The 14,772-nt window shown below is 34.4% G+C and overlaps 1 protein-coding gene across 6 annotated transcripts in view; it reads right to left on the bottom strand.

Moving 5' to 3' along the window:
• LOC131033924 (inactive poly [ADP-ribose] polymerase RCD1) overlaps positions 1-9,016 on the bottom strand; it is a 55,680-nt gene extending 46,664 nt beyond the window's left edge. For 3 of the 6 annotated variants that reach the window (XR_009103720.2, XR_009371602.1, XM_057965245.2), the window contains exons 1-6: positions 8,752-9,014; positions 6,402-7,836; positions 5,988-6,229; positions 5,781-5,875; positions 5,275-5,457; positions 5,093-5,188 (exon numbers count right to left, since the gene is read on the bottom strand). Coding sequence is in view for 4 of the 6 variants with exons in the window: in XM_057965245.2 (XP_057821228.1) it covers positions 5,093-5,188; positions 5,275-5,457; positions 5,781-5,875; positions 5,988-6,229; positions 6,402-7,729 (1,944 nt within the window). In the remaining 2 variants the exon portion in view is untranslated. Of the gene's footprint in view, positions 1-5,092; positions 5,189-5,274; positions 5,458-5,573; positions 5,623-5,780; positions 5,876-5,987; positions 6,230-6,401; positions 7,837-8,751 lie in introns of those variants that run through there. The other 3 variants (XM_057965258.2, XM_057965236.2, XM_059216789.1) reach the window with 3 other exon arrangements.
• Between the last annotated feature and the right edge of the window lie 5,756 nt (positions 9,017-14,772).

Here is a 14,772-nt window from a genome sequence, read left to right as displayed (position 1 = left end):
GTGCAAGCCACAACAACAAAATTATAGTTGGTGTTACCAGCAAATTTGCCACAAACTTGACATTTATTAAACTTAGCCAATGCATACATTCTTGCTAGCATCGCCTTGTCATAAAGAGATTATTACTTCTCAGTTCTAATTAGGTTTCAGCTGTCAAGGCACTGAGCCTACCCTAGTATATTAGAACTGCTCCATGTCCCAATCCAAATGGGCATTTAAACATAAATGACAAAGAGAAATCTAAAAATACCAGTAAGGTACGAGAGTATATTAATTTGTTGAGGTTACGAAAAACTTATTACTAGTTGAATTTTACAACTCAGATATATTTTTCTTGGTCAAGTAATGCAACCAGAGCAGCAAGGTGGGAAATCCTTTGGAAAAATGTTGATAATAACATTATAATCCTCAACAACCTCTCAGCTGATTAGTATTTTTGGTTTTAGCAATTCCTTAATTATTAAATCTACCCACATTAAACGAAGTTTCAAGGCAGGCAAAGTGCTCATGCAAATTTCTGTTATAGACCAAGATATCAACAGAAACACTGAAACAAACTCCTTGAGATAAGGATGAAATACCCTTTTTTATGATAACCTGTAAAGTTACAACAGAATTGACATAGCATCATGACAATAACTTCACAAAGCCCATGAGATCTCCTAAAAATGTCATTTTTAGGAGATCCTTCAGTCACATCCTAATCAAATCACAACCAATATTAAAGTCAACTTTGGAAAAGATAGCCACTCTGTGCAACTCTGCACTCTAGGCATTGGAAATGAGTTCTTTATAGCAGTGAAGCATAAATCAGGAAAAAATCGGATTAATCAGGAAAAATCATGAAACTTTTCATATGCCGATTTTTAGCCCAAAAAAATCAAAATAAATCTTTGACCATTTTCCTTGACCAATTTTGAGGATTTGCAGATTTTAACTATTGTAATTATGTAATATTATAATAAAAAATTGTTAATTTTTATTATATTAACATAATATTTATAATATAATAATAATATATTATCCGATTTTTTCTCAATTTTTTCAAAAAATCTTATACTTTTGTTTTGTCAATTAATTCCCCAAACAATTAATGCTTCTTTGCTTTATAGTGTTCTTATTTGGGCATTTTTGTCATTACACTTGCAAAAGGAAGCATCCTACTTTCTAATCAACATCATTAATGCAGCGAATGGATTTTCCCTTGGACCAACATGCCCCCTTGTCAGATCGTTCATCTTTAAACAGCTTGAGCAGCCAATCTGATTGGGTACACAGAGTATGTTTTAAAATAACATTTTACTACAGATGTGATAAAGAATAAAAAAAGATCAATAAAGGGAATTGAGTCTTTCCCACTCCTAATCAATATTAAAAATGATTCTTTTTCTTTCCAAAAAAAAGGCTGAAAAAATCCAGGAAGCTTTTATTTCATAGCTCCATTCATATCATTTTGAGTTCTCTTCTCTACTTGGCAGGGCCCCAAAAAGGGGCCCTTGCCGAGCAGAGAACTCGACAAGTACTAACCAATATCTTGTCGCCTTCTTCACTTATGGTTTGAAATTTCAGTGTCTCAAGCATAGGGGAACCACACCAATCCATCCCAGCCGAATTGTAGGGGGTTGAGTCAATAGAATTTGAGGGAATGTGCCCGAGCCGCCTCCTCCTCCCACCTCTAGGGGGCCCTTTTATAATAGTAGGGGGCTCGAATGGCAGCCCCAACGATTCTATGGCATCGGAGGATGAAGGTTATAATGGGGCCCTGGAACGCTAAAATGGCAGCAACATTATTCTGATGAAGCTTCAGGTGCCCCTGCATACGAATCATAGTTCCCCCAAGCCAACCGAATTGTAGGGGGGCCCATTAATTAGTTCATAAACACGCCTACTAGAATACACTGCAATAACCCACCCTGCATGAGATAGGGTCTTTGGGGCGGGTGGGTAATATAACCCCCTACCCGGCAACTAAAAAATAAAGAGTAATTCACAATGGGTTTGGTCACTTGTGTCTTTTTCCACCTTTATGATATATCTCTTAACCCTTAAAACGGCATGCATTAAGCTCACTTTGCATCTTGTTCTATTAAAGTCTTATGTTAAAAGTTGTTTCAATCATTGGTGGAATGTTTGGATGATGATGTGTTGGCCCAAAAATATTACCTGAACTTTCCACGACTTCTGTAAGGAGGAAATATTTTATCATAGATCCATTAAAACTTGTAGAATAGAAAAGGGCAAAGGATATGATAACATTTTGTATTTGATAAAATAATCAAACCTGTACAAGATGAGTTTCCAATAATACATAGAGAATCCATTTATATACATTCCAAAGAGGTATAAGTGCAATGGTGTAACATCCTTCCAAAATTGATTAGAATAATTAATTAGATAATAAATAAGTTCATTATAAGTCCACTCAATTTGAGATGCTTTCCCCTCAAGCCACCGTGTCTATGACTCCATGAAGGATTAATTCTCCCAAGATGCCTTGATTTTTTTGACTGACTAGATTCTGAATAATTTACAACATCTTGTAATGTGATAAAATTTTCCACTTGATTGGATTCTAACGAATTTGTCAAGAATACAAATTCTTCATATTAGTTTGAAAAACACCTTGAAGTTCAAGTAGAAGGTTTCCTTCATCAAGGCCTAGTAACTCAGTTTGATCAACTTCTTTCTTCAAGGGAATTTAGCCATCTACTAAACTCCCCTTAAGGATGTGGATTCTCTATAGCCTATAACCACTAGTACTTTGATGATAGTACCAATGAAATCCTTATGCCTTAAAGCCTTGTTGCTTATCATCAATAGAGTGCATTGAATTGAGGCATCTGAGAGCATGTACAATAAATGGTAGTATACCACCATAGAAAAAATAGAATTTAAATTACCATCTGCAACTACAACTTGAAGAAAGTCTTGAAGATGTCTTGTGACATACAAAGATTAGTCACAAACATTTGAATCACCTTACCCTCCATGTAGATTCATTTGATGCACTCAATTTGTGTGCCAATCTTTTACAATATCAAATAGAATGAGTGGACTACACATTGTGTTCAAAAAATGAGACTATATTTACCCTCCACTATAGACCCCTTGGTGTGCCAATCAAATTAAGTGAGTGAACTGCACATGGCGTCCAAAAACTGTGACTATATGTACCATCCACTATAGACCTAGCTACCCTACAATTTTTAGCATTGCCTGTTATGACTTGGACAACATTTTAAAGCCCCACCATTTCAATGAATTTTATGAGGATATCAGCAATGAAACATGCATCTTTAAATTGCCCTTCACAATCCACTACCTTCAAAAAAATCACCCCTTTAGGAACATTGTTATAACAATGATCAATAGTCTATTTTTGCAATCTTTCCATCCATCAAAAATAATGGACACGTCTATTTCTAGCCACATTTCCTAAATTACTCTCAATGATGTCTCTACTAAAAGTTTCTCCTTTGCTAAAAAGGTGTTCGCACCTTTTCATACCCCAATGCTAACTTAATCAAGAGGTGATTGCTAATGGTGTTCACCATATCCCACCAATAAGGTGACCTAACAATCTTGAAAGGAAGCCCATTGCCATAAATGCAACAAGCAATGCTCTGACTTGCAACCTACTTCGCTTCATTTTAGAAGGGCTTGTCCAATTGGCCTCTTTTTCACAAAATCAAAACATTCTCTTCTTCAAAAGATGGTGGCATTAAAATGAAAGGATGTGGGCCAGCTGACTGTGAGAAGCCACTAGGATGTTTTTGTGAGCTTCTCTTGGCAAGAGGATATGCAAGAGCCTTTGATCTATTACTTGCAATGTCGACATCCTCTTTTTCTTTAATATAAACCAATACATGTTCCTTTGGCAACCCTTTTTAATTTGGCCCAAGACAACTTGTATTCCTTGACAAGGCATGGCGCATAAGTGAGATTTGACTCATAAACATAAGCTCTTATACTATTTTCCACATTGACTACAACACCAAAGAAAACCACCACAACAAAGAAGTTGAATCATTGTTGTATGTTGCCAAAGGGACGACATTCCAAAAAATTTAATAAGGGGAATTGAGTCTTTAGTGAATTTAAACCACACAATGAATTATCAATGACAGATAAAATACAAATTTAGTACATGATACGTCTTAAATACAACTATTTCCCATCTTTCCTCAGCTTTCAGGGTTTGGTTACCATTTTGGACAGTTTCTCAATAAGAAATTTTGGTATGTCCTATGTGTCAGTTGTATTCTATATTCCTATCCTTTCATAATATTTTTAACAACAACATAAGTTGGCATTGTTTCTTTCATAATTTTAAAAAAAAGCATTACAGACAAATGATTTAGAGAGAAAATGTAGATGTGAGAATACAAATTTCACATGTTCATCTATAAAAATGCTTTAAGAAATAAACTTAAAGGAAAAGAAGTAGATATGAAAATAGAAATTTGACATATTCATAGTTTAAAATATAAAATAGTATTTCAGACTTAATATTGTGTAGTTCTCTGCTTAGCATATATGATTTAACAAATTTCCATCCACTCTTACGCCAAAAAAAAGTACATAAGAAACCCAACTAAATAATACCCTTACCAAACGTAGGTTTAAGAACATAGGAATTTTAATGCTTTTACTCGAAAGAATTTCAAAATTTTAAAAAAAAATGTAACAATGACAATCTTCTGTGTCACATACTCATATATAAAAATGCATTACATAAGTAAGATTAGAGAGAACAATTAGATGTGAGAAAATAGAAATATTCATAGCTCAAATTAACATTCCAGGCATGTTAGTGGAGTTTCCTGCCTAACATATATGATTTAACAAGTTTCCATTAGCCATTATGCTTAAAACACAACTACATAAGACCCTTAAAGATCCTAGGTTTAAGGACATGGGAATCTTAATGCTTTTACTAAAAACAAAATCTGAGTTTATAAGAAAATTAAACAATGACAATCATAAGTCACTCTGCCTTAGATAACTCCATACAGCTTCGAGATGAATGCTACAAACAATCTCAAAATAAGCAACTTATGCATGTGACTGTTTGGAGAAGAGCATTTGGTACCTGGCTTTGAATGTATTTAATAGCATTTATAACCAGCTTGTCTCCAGCAATCATTCTCATCCTTTTTATAAGGTCTCCTCGAGATATCTTCCTCTTCTGGTACAACCAAAAACAAACAGGCTTGAGCAACTTGGAAAAATACAAAGATTTTATTTTTCTGTTGTACAGAGGGGATAGATGACCTTGAAATCGGCATAGTAACGCTGGAGGGAATCAATATCTGAAGTAGATAAGTGCTTTTGAATAACAGAAAATAAAACTGGAAAATGAATCCATGCAGTAGTGGCCTTTACAGGTACGTCTGCAGGTTCCTGTAGCTTCTTATCCATTTCATTGGCTGAAGCTGGAGCCTGTTGAATCCTTGCCTAAATAAAGAATACCAGAAAGTTTAGTTTAAGCTAGCAAAACCAGATATTTATATTGGTCATTTTACTTATTAACATGCACCTGTATCGCCTTTTTTATGAATGCTTTTATTCACCTTTATCCTCGAGATATTTTCCATGCTTATATGGTGCAGAAAAACTTATCTGACCAGATAACATACTAACGTCAACTCTTACCATAAGACAAACAATACAATATAGCCCGGTATTTTGCTACCTTTGTGCACAGATTGCTTAAGTCCTATGTCACCAGCGTTTACAAGCAGATAACCATTGTCACTAAACACAACCCAATAGCTTACCGTCTCACAAGTAATGCCCCTTTGCAAACGAGGCCCCATTAATGTATCATTGAAACCATGACTGCCATAATTTGCTCTCAATCCAGCCCAATATTCTAATTACACAAGAAAAATGTTTCAGCAGGTCACTAAGACTGTGTCTTTGCAAATAAAACAGAAAGTTGTAGGGACTAGTAAGCAGTGTTAAGAAAAGCCTAGTAAAATTACCGCGCACTTCAGCAGAGACCTTAAAGCTCACGACATACTCTGGGTGAATGTGAGTATTCATTCGTGTACTCCAAATAACATAGCACTTTGGATTTTTTATGTTATCAACACCACTGTCAAAATTTTCATTGCTGGGAAGCAGCTGCTGGGAGCCAGGTTTAACCTCCTCCATGTTCCCCATTATTACTTGGCACAACACCACGTGTTGTTCACCATTTTCGTCAACATCTGAATAAGCAGCACTGCAGAGAAAGGCAAATGATATAAAATTGTTGCATACGTTGACATACAACTTACCAGACTAAAGCAAAAAAGGTCGAAGAAGTGACTAACTAGAAAAACAGAACCTACATTCTGTACCCCTTCTCGAAGAATGCAATAGTAATTTCTATTGAGTCACATATTACTACACACCTGGCATGGAAGCAATCTTCCGGTGTCAAATAAACACCAATGCCATTAGCTGCCCCACCCTTAAGTGTTCTGATCTGACTAGGTCCAAAACCATGCACTATGAGACCAGGTACACATTTCCGTGAGGTACCATGCCAAGCATGCAAAACATTAGCATTTCCACGGCATTCTCTAGTTATCTCAACATGATTTTGAAATGCCTGCAAGCGGGCTTTTGCTGAAACGCTTGAGGACAAAATACGATGTATGCCAACAATGCTGCGATAAGTTACATGTGTACAATCGCCTGCAAGAAACCTGTTTTGGACAGTCGAAAATTCATGATCACCTTCCTCTAGTTTAATAAGTCTGTCAGAGAACATCCCGTAAAAATGACTTCCAGATCTGTTGGTACCCATACACCAGCCATATTGCAAATCTTTTGGCAAAATCCCTGCTGCTGTGACATCCCCTGCTCCATTATCTAAAAAGACTTCTTTCAGTTGGCCCGAAGGAAACACTCTGCATTGATTCTGAGTGTCACTTGAATCATGTTCAGAATCACTTGAGTCTGTGTGCAGAACTTGCGCCTGAAACTTCTGTGATTTAACATGTGTAACAGACAACTCACTGCTATTTTCTGATTTTGGGCTGTCTGTCCCACTTATGCCAATTTCAACTTTCACCTCAATTTGTTGAACCTTTTCACTTCCCAAAGAAACATGTTTGTCCTTGTCACCCTGCCTACCCTTGAAACGACAGTTGCCCTCAACAACATAAGTTGGGGAAAAACACTTATCATTTTCATCTATCCAAGCAATTGAACGTTGCATTCCATTTTTCAAATCTATGAGAACCATGTGGAGAAAATCAACAAGATATGAGGAGCTATCAATTGACACATCAGAAACAGCCTTTCCAGCTTGAAATGCCTCTTTGAGAGGAGCAAGTGTATTTACAGGGAAATCATTCCACTCTCCCTCCCAGAAATGCATGACCCGCTTTGGTAAGGAGCTCTTGCGAAAGTTGTCATAATTATGCAAAAATAGTTTTCCAGAGCAATTCTTGTGAAAGTTGCCACAGTTCTGTAAAACAGCTTTTTCAGAACAATGTTCAAATTCTTGCGAACAACATTCCTGTACATCTGTCTTGATGCGCTTCCTGGACTGCCTCAGGCTTGGATCAGAATTCTTCAGCGAAGCAGCAAAAGCAGTTATATATTCTGCGCATTGGTTTGCCCGCTTCCTTTTCAAATTCACACTGGCTTTTACACTTTTGTTAATATCAATCGCTTTTACATTTTTGTTAACGTCAATCGCTAAATTTCCATTCCTCACTTCCATAGTCATATTACATTAATCTTTCAGTAAACCAAACAAGAAACAACTCCGAAAAAAAAAAGAGTATTTACAACACTAATTTACAGCTCTCCTTCAGAGAGTGGCCAATTGAAACCCTGTTCATGCAAAAAAGAGATGCCAGCATACACTTAATTAAAATCCCTCTTTAGAACTGTACGAAAAATGGAATGCAAAACAAGAAAGGGAACCTGCATGCCCTAATCTCAAGAGGTCAATCATCACCCACAAAAATCAACAGAGCACCACTTTAGTTTCAAGAATCTGCAAGCAATAAACAAACCCCACTGACCTAAATCCCTTTTAAACGAACCATCTAGCAAACTTTAAAAAATTACAAGCCCAACAGAGCGAAGAGATCGTGCATAGGTGACAGCACGCAATACAGAAAGTCGGCAAACCATTATTTTGAAACCCTATACACCTAGCTCTAACAATCTTTCACGAATTTCACCAAGAAAAAAAGGACTATCTCAACACACTAAAAACCGCATCAAGAACTTAGACTAAAAAGATCACGCACTTAAAAAAACAATAACAACAACAACAACAAAAATGAAGTAAAATCTTTCTCTGCATGCAACGAAATTGTCAACAAACCCCCAAATTTCCAAGTTTACGCGGCCAATTAATCCTTAAAAAAGTCTGCCGAACAAAAATAAACGAAAAGATGTATAAATTTCATCTTCAATACAGATCGACACACGCATAGACCCCAAACTTATGGTCCTATCATAGAAAAATCTTACCATCGAAGCTCTGGTACTAATCTCTCTAACCCAAAAATATTCAGTTTCAGCTAAATATATAAGATTAACCCCCCCGCCACACCCCTTCCCCGACACCGAATAAAAAAAGGACTAAGAGAAGGAGGTGATCAGAGAAGTGTAGTAGCTCAAAATCCTCCCAGGTTTTTAAAAACAAAATAAACTTCAAAAAAAAAAATCGTCGAAAATCTTGCAGAGAAATATGAGCGCAGAGATTTAGAGAAATGAAGTTAGTGAGAGCAATGCCTGTAGATCGAGGGCATCGGCATGCACAACGGGTCCATTTCCGCCAGTTTAATCGCACTACTCGATCAGACACCATCCGACGAAACCCTGGCTTGCAGACCTTCGCAAAAATTTAATATTATTTTATCAAAACACGGTGGAAAAAAAAGTCCTGCTCAAAATCTCGGATCCAGCCGTACATAAGGCTAACCCTAGTTTAAGGCGGTCAGCGTGGTTTTCTCGCGATATGCTTTTTTCTGTGGGTTGCTTCGCTTGCGGATAAAGAAATCTCCTCCGGGCAGAAGATATGCACTGACTAGGGTTGGAAGATATGAGTCCACGTGTCCAATTAAAAAGTGACAGGTCAACAGTGAATTAGAATTTTTTGAACGCTTGCTAGAGGGTTTTGATTTATCTTCAATTTTTTTTGGTTTTCAATGGAAACAGAAAATGGAATTATTATGTGAGCTAGATTTTGGATTCAATTGTAGGGGAAGGGCACTAATCCTTTATGTTTCAATTACGTTCACTTTTTGTTTATCCAATTTTTAAATTGTTAGTTTTAAAGAAATCAAAAAAAAATGATAATTAAAAATTTATTAATTAATTTCACATGTACCGTTTACTTTATATTCAATAGTTAGAATTTTTGGATTTTAATCAGAGGATATATGCAACTTTATTGGTATTCAAATCTAATTTTTAATCAGCTTCTTACCTCCTCTTGAATGTTCGATCTTATATTGTCTTGTTGCTCGAAAGTTATGATCCCTTTTGTTGATTGTGAAGCCTTGTAATTTGTTGTTTGGTAGCGTATATCTTTGTGTTCTTAGCAAATGTTGTTGTCCCCTTATTTGTCTTATTATTTTTCGCATTTATTCAATACAAAAAAAAATATTATTGGTACCTATAGTGCATGATGACTGAGACATTTGTGCATAAGTATTGGTCATTTTTTAGGTGGTTGTAGTGCATGGTTATTGAGGCATCTTTAAGTAGGTATCAAGCAACACTATGAAATGACTACATTTTGACCCTTATGCGCATAACAAAACCAACAGTGTGCATCATTACTACCCAAAACCTAGAACAACAACTATAAGCAATTATGTCGTATATGGAGACAACAACAAAAAATATTGCTGAAATATAATGTGTCGTTTAAAACATGTGAGTGTGCGAAGTTAGTTATAACAGCTATTGGTACGATTCCCCTATAGAAGATATTAGAAATTTGTGGCAATAGAATTTTTTAGAGCCAATTTGGTTTTGGATTGGCAGGTGATTTATAATATATGGATCTATTTATATTCATTTATTTATATACGCATGAATTATATTTATTGTATTTTGAATATGGGACATATATATTGTATTGTTTATAGGATACAAAATTCCGATTTCTCTTTGAAGAACATAAATTTTTTATTATTAATACAAGTTTATTAATGTTTTTATATTTTAAACACTACAATATAATGAGTAACCATATATCTAAACTAAGTAAAAATTGTCTTTTACTTAAGTTGTTAAATGTAGCAAGTAAACATAAATCTAAATTAGAATGTGTCTTTCAACGATAGCGATGTTATCATAAATAAAGACAATTAGTCCATAGAAGTCATCTATAAGTCCAATCTAACTCAATCATTCTTAAAAAAATAAACAATAAAAAGCATACCATCGTCCTTAAGACTCATACTATAAAACAACAAATATCATTATCATCCTTAGAAAACTAAACCCCCTTGATGATTTATTTTGTGTCTACAATCTCCCCCCATTGAAAGTACTGAAATTTTATATAGGTACAACAATTATAATACCATGGGCGAAGGAGGGGGGAAGCGCATGAAAGTATCATTCTTTCCCTTTTGTATTGTATAATGAAAGGGACAAATACTATATTGCATTCGTGCTCGCCAAGAATGAAGTGGAATTTTGCGTAAAGGATGACCTTCGTCGAAGCATACGAAACTATCTAGGTAATGTGTGTAAAAAGTTTATACAATCAAATTTATTGATTTTTTATGTTAATAATTTAGATAAATAAAATATACAAGTATTCAAAATTTATTTAAAATTAAAAAATTTAAGATATTATTTTTTTTTAATAAAAGAATAAATAGCAATATTGAGATAGTTAACAAAATACAGTTTATCAATCGTGTAGGGGTGCTAATGATAATAAAATAAGTGTTTATAAATTAATAAATATTATTTTGTTGTGCTAAGTCATTTTTACAACTAACGAATCATTCTTGTAATTATGGCTCTAACATTTCTCTTATAGATTTGATTGAGAATTGTGAATACAATCTCTACAATTTTCATAGTGTTGCTTTCAACTCACCTTGTTTTCCTCTTTTTTTTTTCTCGTATAAAAACTAGTTTTGGTATTTGTTGGCTTATATCATTGCTTTCAATCACCTTGTTGTCAAACCATGTAAGACTACTATTCTAGAATCGCTAGATAAAAGATTCAACAACACTTTCAAACATGCAAGATTTCTTATATGTGTGTGCAATGCAAAATCCTTGTTAATGTGTGCAAAATAGTAAGGTATAACTTTAAGAATGAGAGCTACCGTGCAATGATCTAAGAGTAGTGGTAATGTGTAATATGATAAAACTACTGAAACCAAAATATCATGTAAATTAACATCATAATTCTTACAGAAGTAAACATTGAATTGATTTTTATTTTTTAAACGTAAATAAGGAAAAGTAACTATCATCTAACAACAATTAACATGTATTATTCGAGCGTGATTTTCAAATGCATAAATAAAACATAAAATACTCTATCTAATACAACACATAAGAAGTTTAGAATTTTATAGCAACCTGAATCCATTCTTATTTCTTTATAACTCCTAGTATTTAACTAGAGGGAAAGTATCATCAGGGTAATTTACCACCCAACCATAGACCTAGCAATCTCCTACACATCTTCCTACTGGAAGCGGCTCTACCCTTTGCAAGGGTGTAAATAGGTTGATAAGTCTAATACAATCTAAGCCTAGTGTTTTGACGCTATACAACTCTAGTTAGTCACACACCATAGGTACCTCCTAACCAGTATGACCTTTGATTAGGTAGTGCATCTAGACCATGTGAACTGATAAACGCTTGCATGGCATAGTGTCACCTTCCCCAAAGGTTTTTTTTAAGTTGCAAGCATGATTTAACGTGCAATCAATGTTCACCACCCTACTCAGCTAGAACCAATAAAAGGATTCAGTCTTTGAACCAACTAGGCAATCTCTTATGCTAACTGCATACTAACTCAAGGTTAATAGCACACTTGACTCTTGGATTAAGAATCACCTCCTAGACAAAACTTGGTGCAATCTTTGTTGTGTAGAGTTCATGGGCGGCTACCTTTAATCTATATTAAATTGGGTTGTTGTTACTTGAGTCTATTGGGCATTACACTAGTAGACACGAGCTTGCATACTTGCACCCTTATATTTACATATAAATGCCCTTATTTTATGGTTTCCTTTTATTAACTAGTTATTGCATTATCTCCAAGCATGCATTTAAAGGTTCTTATTTCATAGCAATTGAACATGGTATCATACCAATCAAATATAGAGATGATAAAACTTTGTAGCTCTTTTCCATATTGTCTTAAGTAAGAACTAAAGCTTAATCCATGTTAATCTATTTATTATTTTCACATGATCTAAAAAAGGTACTAGTTATGAGCTCATTTCCAGCTACAAGTTACTTACTAATGTATGTCTATGCTACTAAGAATATTTTTCTATTAACTAAAAATAGTGAATGAGTTGGTCTTATTATTGTAATAAAAAATTTCTAAGTTTTGCATGGCAGCATTTTTCCTTCAATAATTTTGGTAAAAAGATATATATATATATATATATATATATATATATATATGGCTACAACTCTTCTATAATACTCGCAACAAGAGCTTGGACTAAACATAGATTTGTAGCTACTATAGCGTTGAATGAGAGTACCCAAGACTATGTTTCTTGTTTCTACAAATATTTTTCATAGATAAATAATGAATGGTTGCAATAGTAAATTTGCACAACCTATTTTATTTATTCATGGAAGCTTCTCTTTTAATTAAAACTAATTAAACTTGAAATCTTTCCATTATATACATTCAAAGGAAATCAATAATGTAACTTGGTTCGAGTTTGCCAAATTAAGCTTCTGCAGCTGAAAAATTCCTCTGAAATCCTTTGACAACGTTTCCTATTCAACTCGCTTTAGGTTGTAGCCTTGTGGCTTAAACTTTGGTGACAAAACATTTATAGATTCCATGATATGCAGTTGGGGTTTTAGCTTATGTGTGAAATCGTTTTACAAATTTCCACGATATGTATTGCCTTTTTCATGTGTTAAAAAATGGCTTTTCATAACCTTCAACTAGCTTGACATACTATATAGGAGAAGAGCACCAATAGATAACACAGTTCCAATAATCGTCACCTTATTGTCATGTTGACCCCTAATAGCCATCATAGTGAAAACACCATTAATAAATTTATTTTGTACCAATAGCCAATCATTTTTTGTAATTTTTTGTTCATAATTGGCCCATTTGTGCACCACTATTGGAACATTTGTGCACCACTATTGGGACATTTGTGCACCACTATTGGGACATTTGTCAACAACTACTAGCAATTTTGGGTTGACAGTTACTGGAACATCTTTAGTTATGTATCAGGTAACACTTTGAAATGTGTACTTTTTGACCTTTGTGCGCATAATTGATTCCACGGTGTGCATCGTTGCTACCCAAAAGCCAGATCAATATCTATAAGTGGTTAAGTCGCATATGAAGACAACTAAAAAAAAATCAAAATCCGATGTACCGTTTAGGATCTATTTACCCACATTGCAGACAAATTATATCTTATCCATGATATTATGTGGATACCCATATAAATGTTTGGCACCAACTTACATTATATAAATATGGCCAATATAATTGTGGTTGCTCATGTTTTCATACACTTGGTCTGGTCTGCACATTATTTACTAGTTCAATGATGATGTTCTTTCGAACTTACACTCGATCATTGATCTCTTCAAGAGATATTGTAAAAAGGTTTAGATGGTCTCTAGTGACTTGATCTTAGTCTACAATGTGTTTTGAGTCTCTCCCTAATGATAGAAAGGCAAACAATTAGTAAACTTGACAATGGTATTGATATATGGTCGATTGAGTATGTTCCTTCAATTGTGATTAATCCTAGCCTATTTCATTTGCTTTCAAGGATGCACTATGATATGTTTATGTTCCAGATAAGTGCTAGGTTGATCTGCTACCTAATTTTGTGGTTGATGCATATGCTTGGAACCGACCCATTCTAGGTCACACATCTCATTTGTTAAGTCATATTTAAGCCGACATAATTGATATTTTGGATACTACAAAGGATATATATGAAAGGTTAAGTCATTTGTGAAGATATGAAAGATTATGTGATTTTTTTGTAACGTGCAAAATAAATTAGTGATATCTAATAAAATTATGAAGTGTGCAAAGTTTGTATGACAGAGTAACTGAGCTACAAAGAGGACTGCACTACCAGCATTTGTCATATGCTTTTATATAGTAGTTCACATTATATATGTCATTGTAATCTCATTGTATTTTTCTCTTGAGAAGTGATATTTAGACTACAAGTATAGTATCGCGTCCTAGGAAAGTGCACCTTGGCCTGCAAGTCCATTCAAAGAGCAGTGAGCTTCCTTAGCAGTGATCCTAAAACAAACTTTGTAATAACTTATTTCATATATTGTGAGTTGATCCTCATCGTGGTTCTTCCTTCACTAGATTTTCCACAAAAAAATATTGGTGTTCCCATGTTGTCCTTTTTATGTCTCATTCTTTACTTTTGTTGATTTGATTTGAAGACTTAAAAGTTAAATAATAGTTAAAATTTGATTTGTGTTGATTAACCCCCCTCTCATCATCTGGATGTGTTCAATAGTCCTAACAGTGTGTTAGAGTCATGTCTAGAAATTAAATAGATGACCATTTTAGGT

Source organism: Cryptomeria japonica, chromosome 2 (assembly GCF_030272615.1).
Source record: "Cryptomeria japonica chromosome 2, Sugi_1.0, whole genome shotgun sequence".
NCBI classification, from domain to species: domain Eukaryota; kingdom Viridiplantae; phylum Streptophyta; class Pinopsida; order Cupressales; family Cupressaceae; genus Cryptomeria; species Cryptomeria japonica.
Note: the sequence above shows the minus strand (reverse complement) of the source record. Positions and strands in the feature narration are given on the sequence as shown.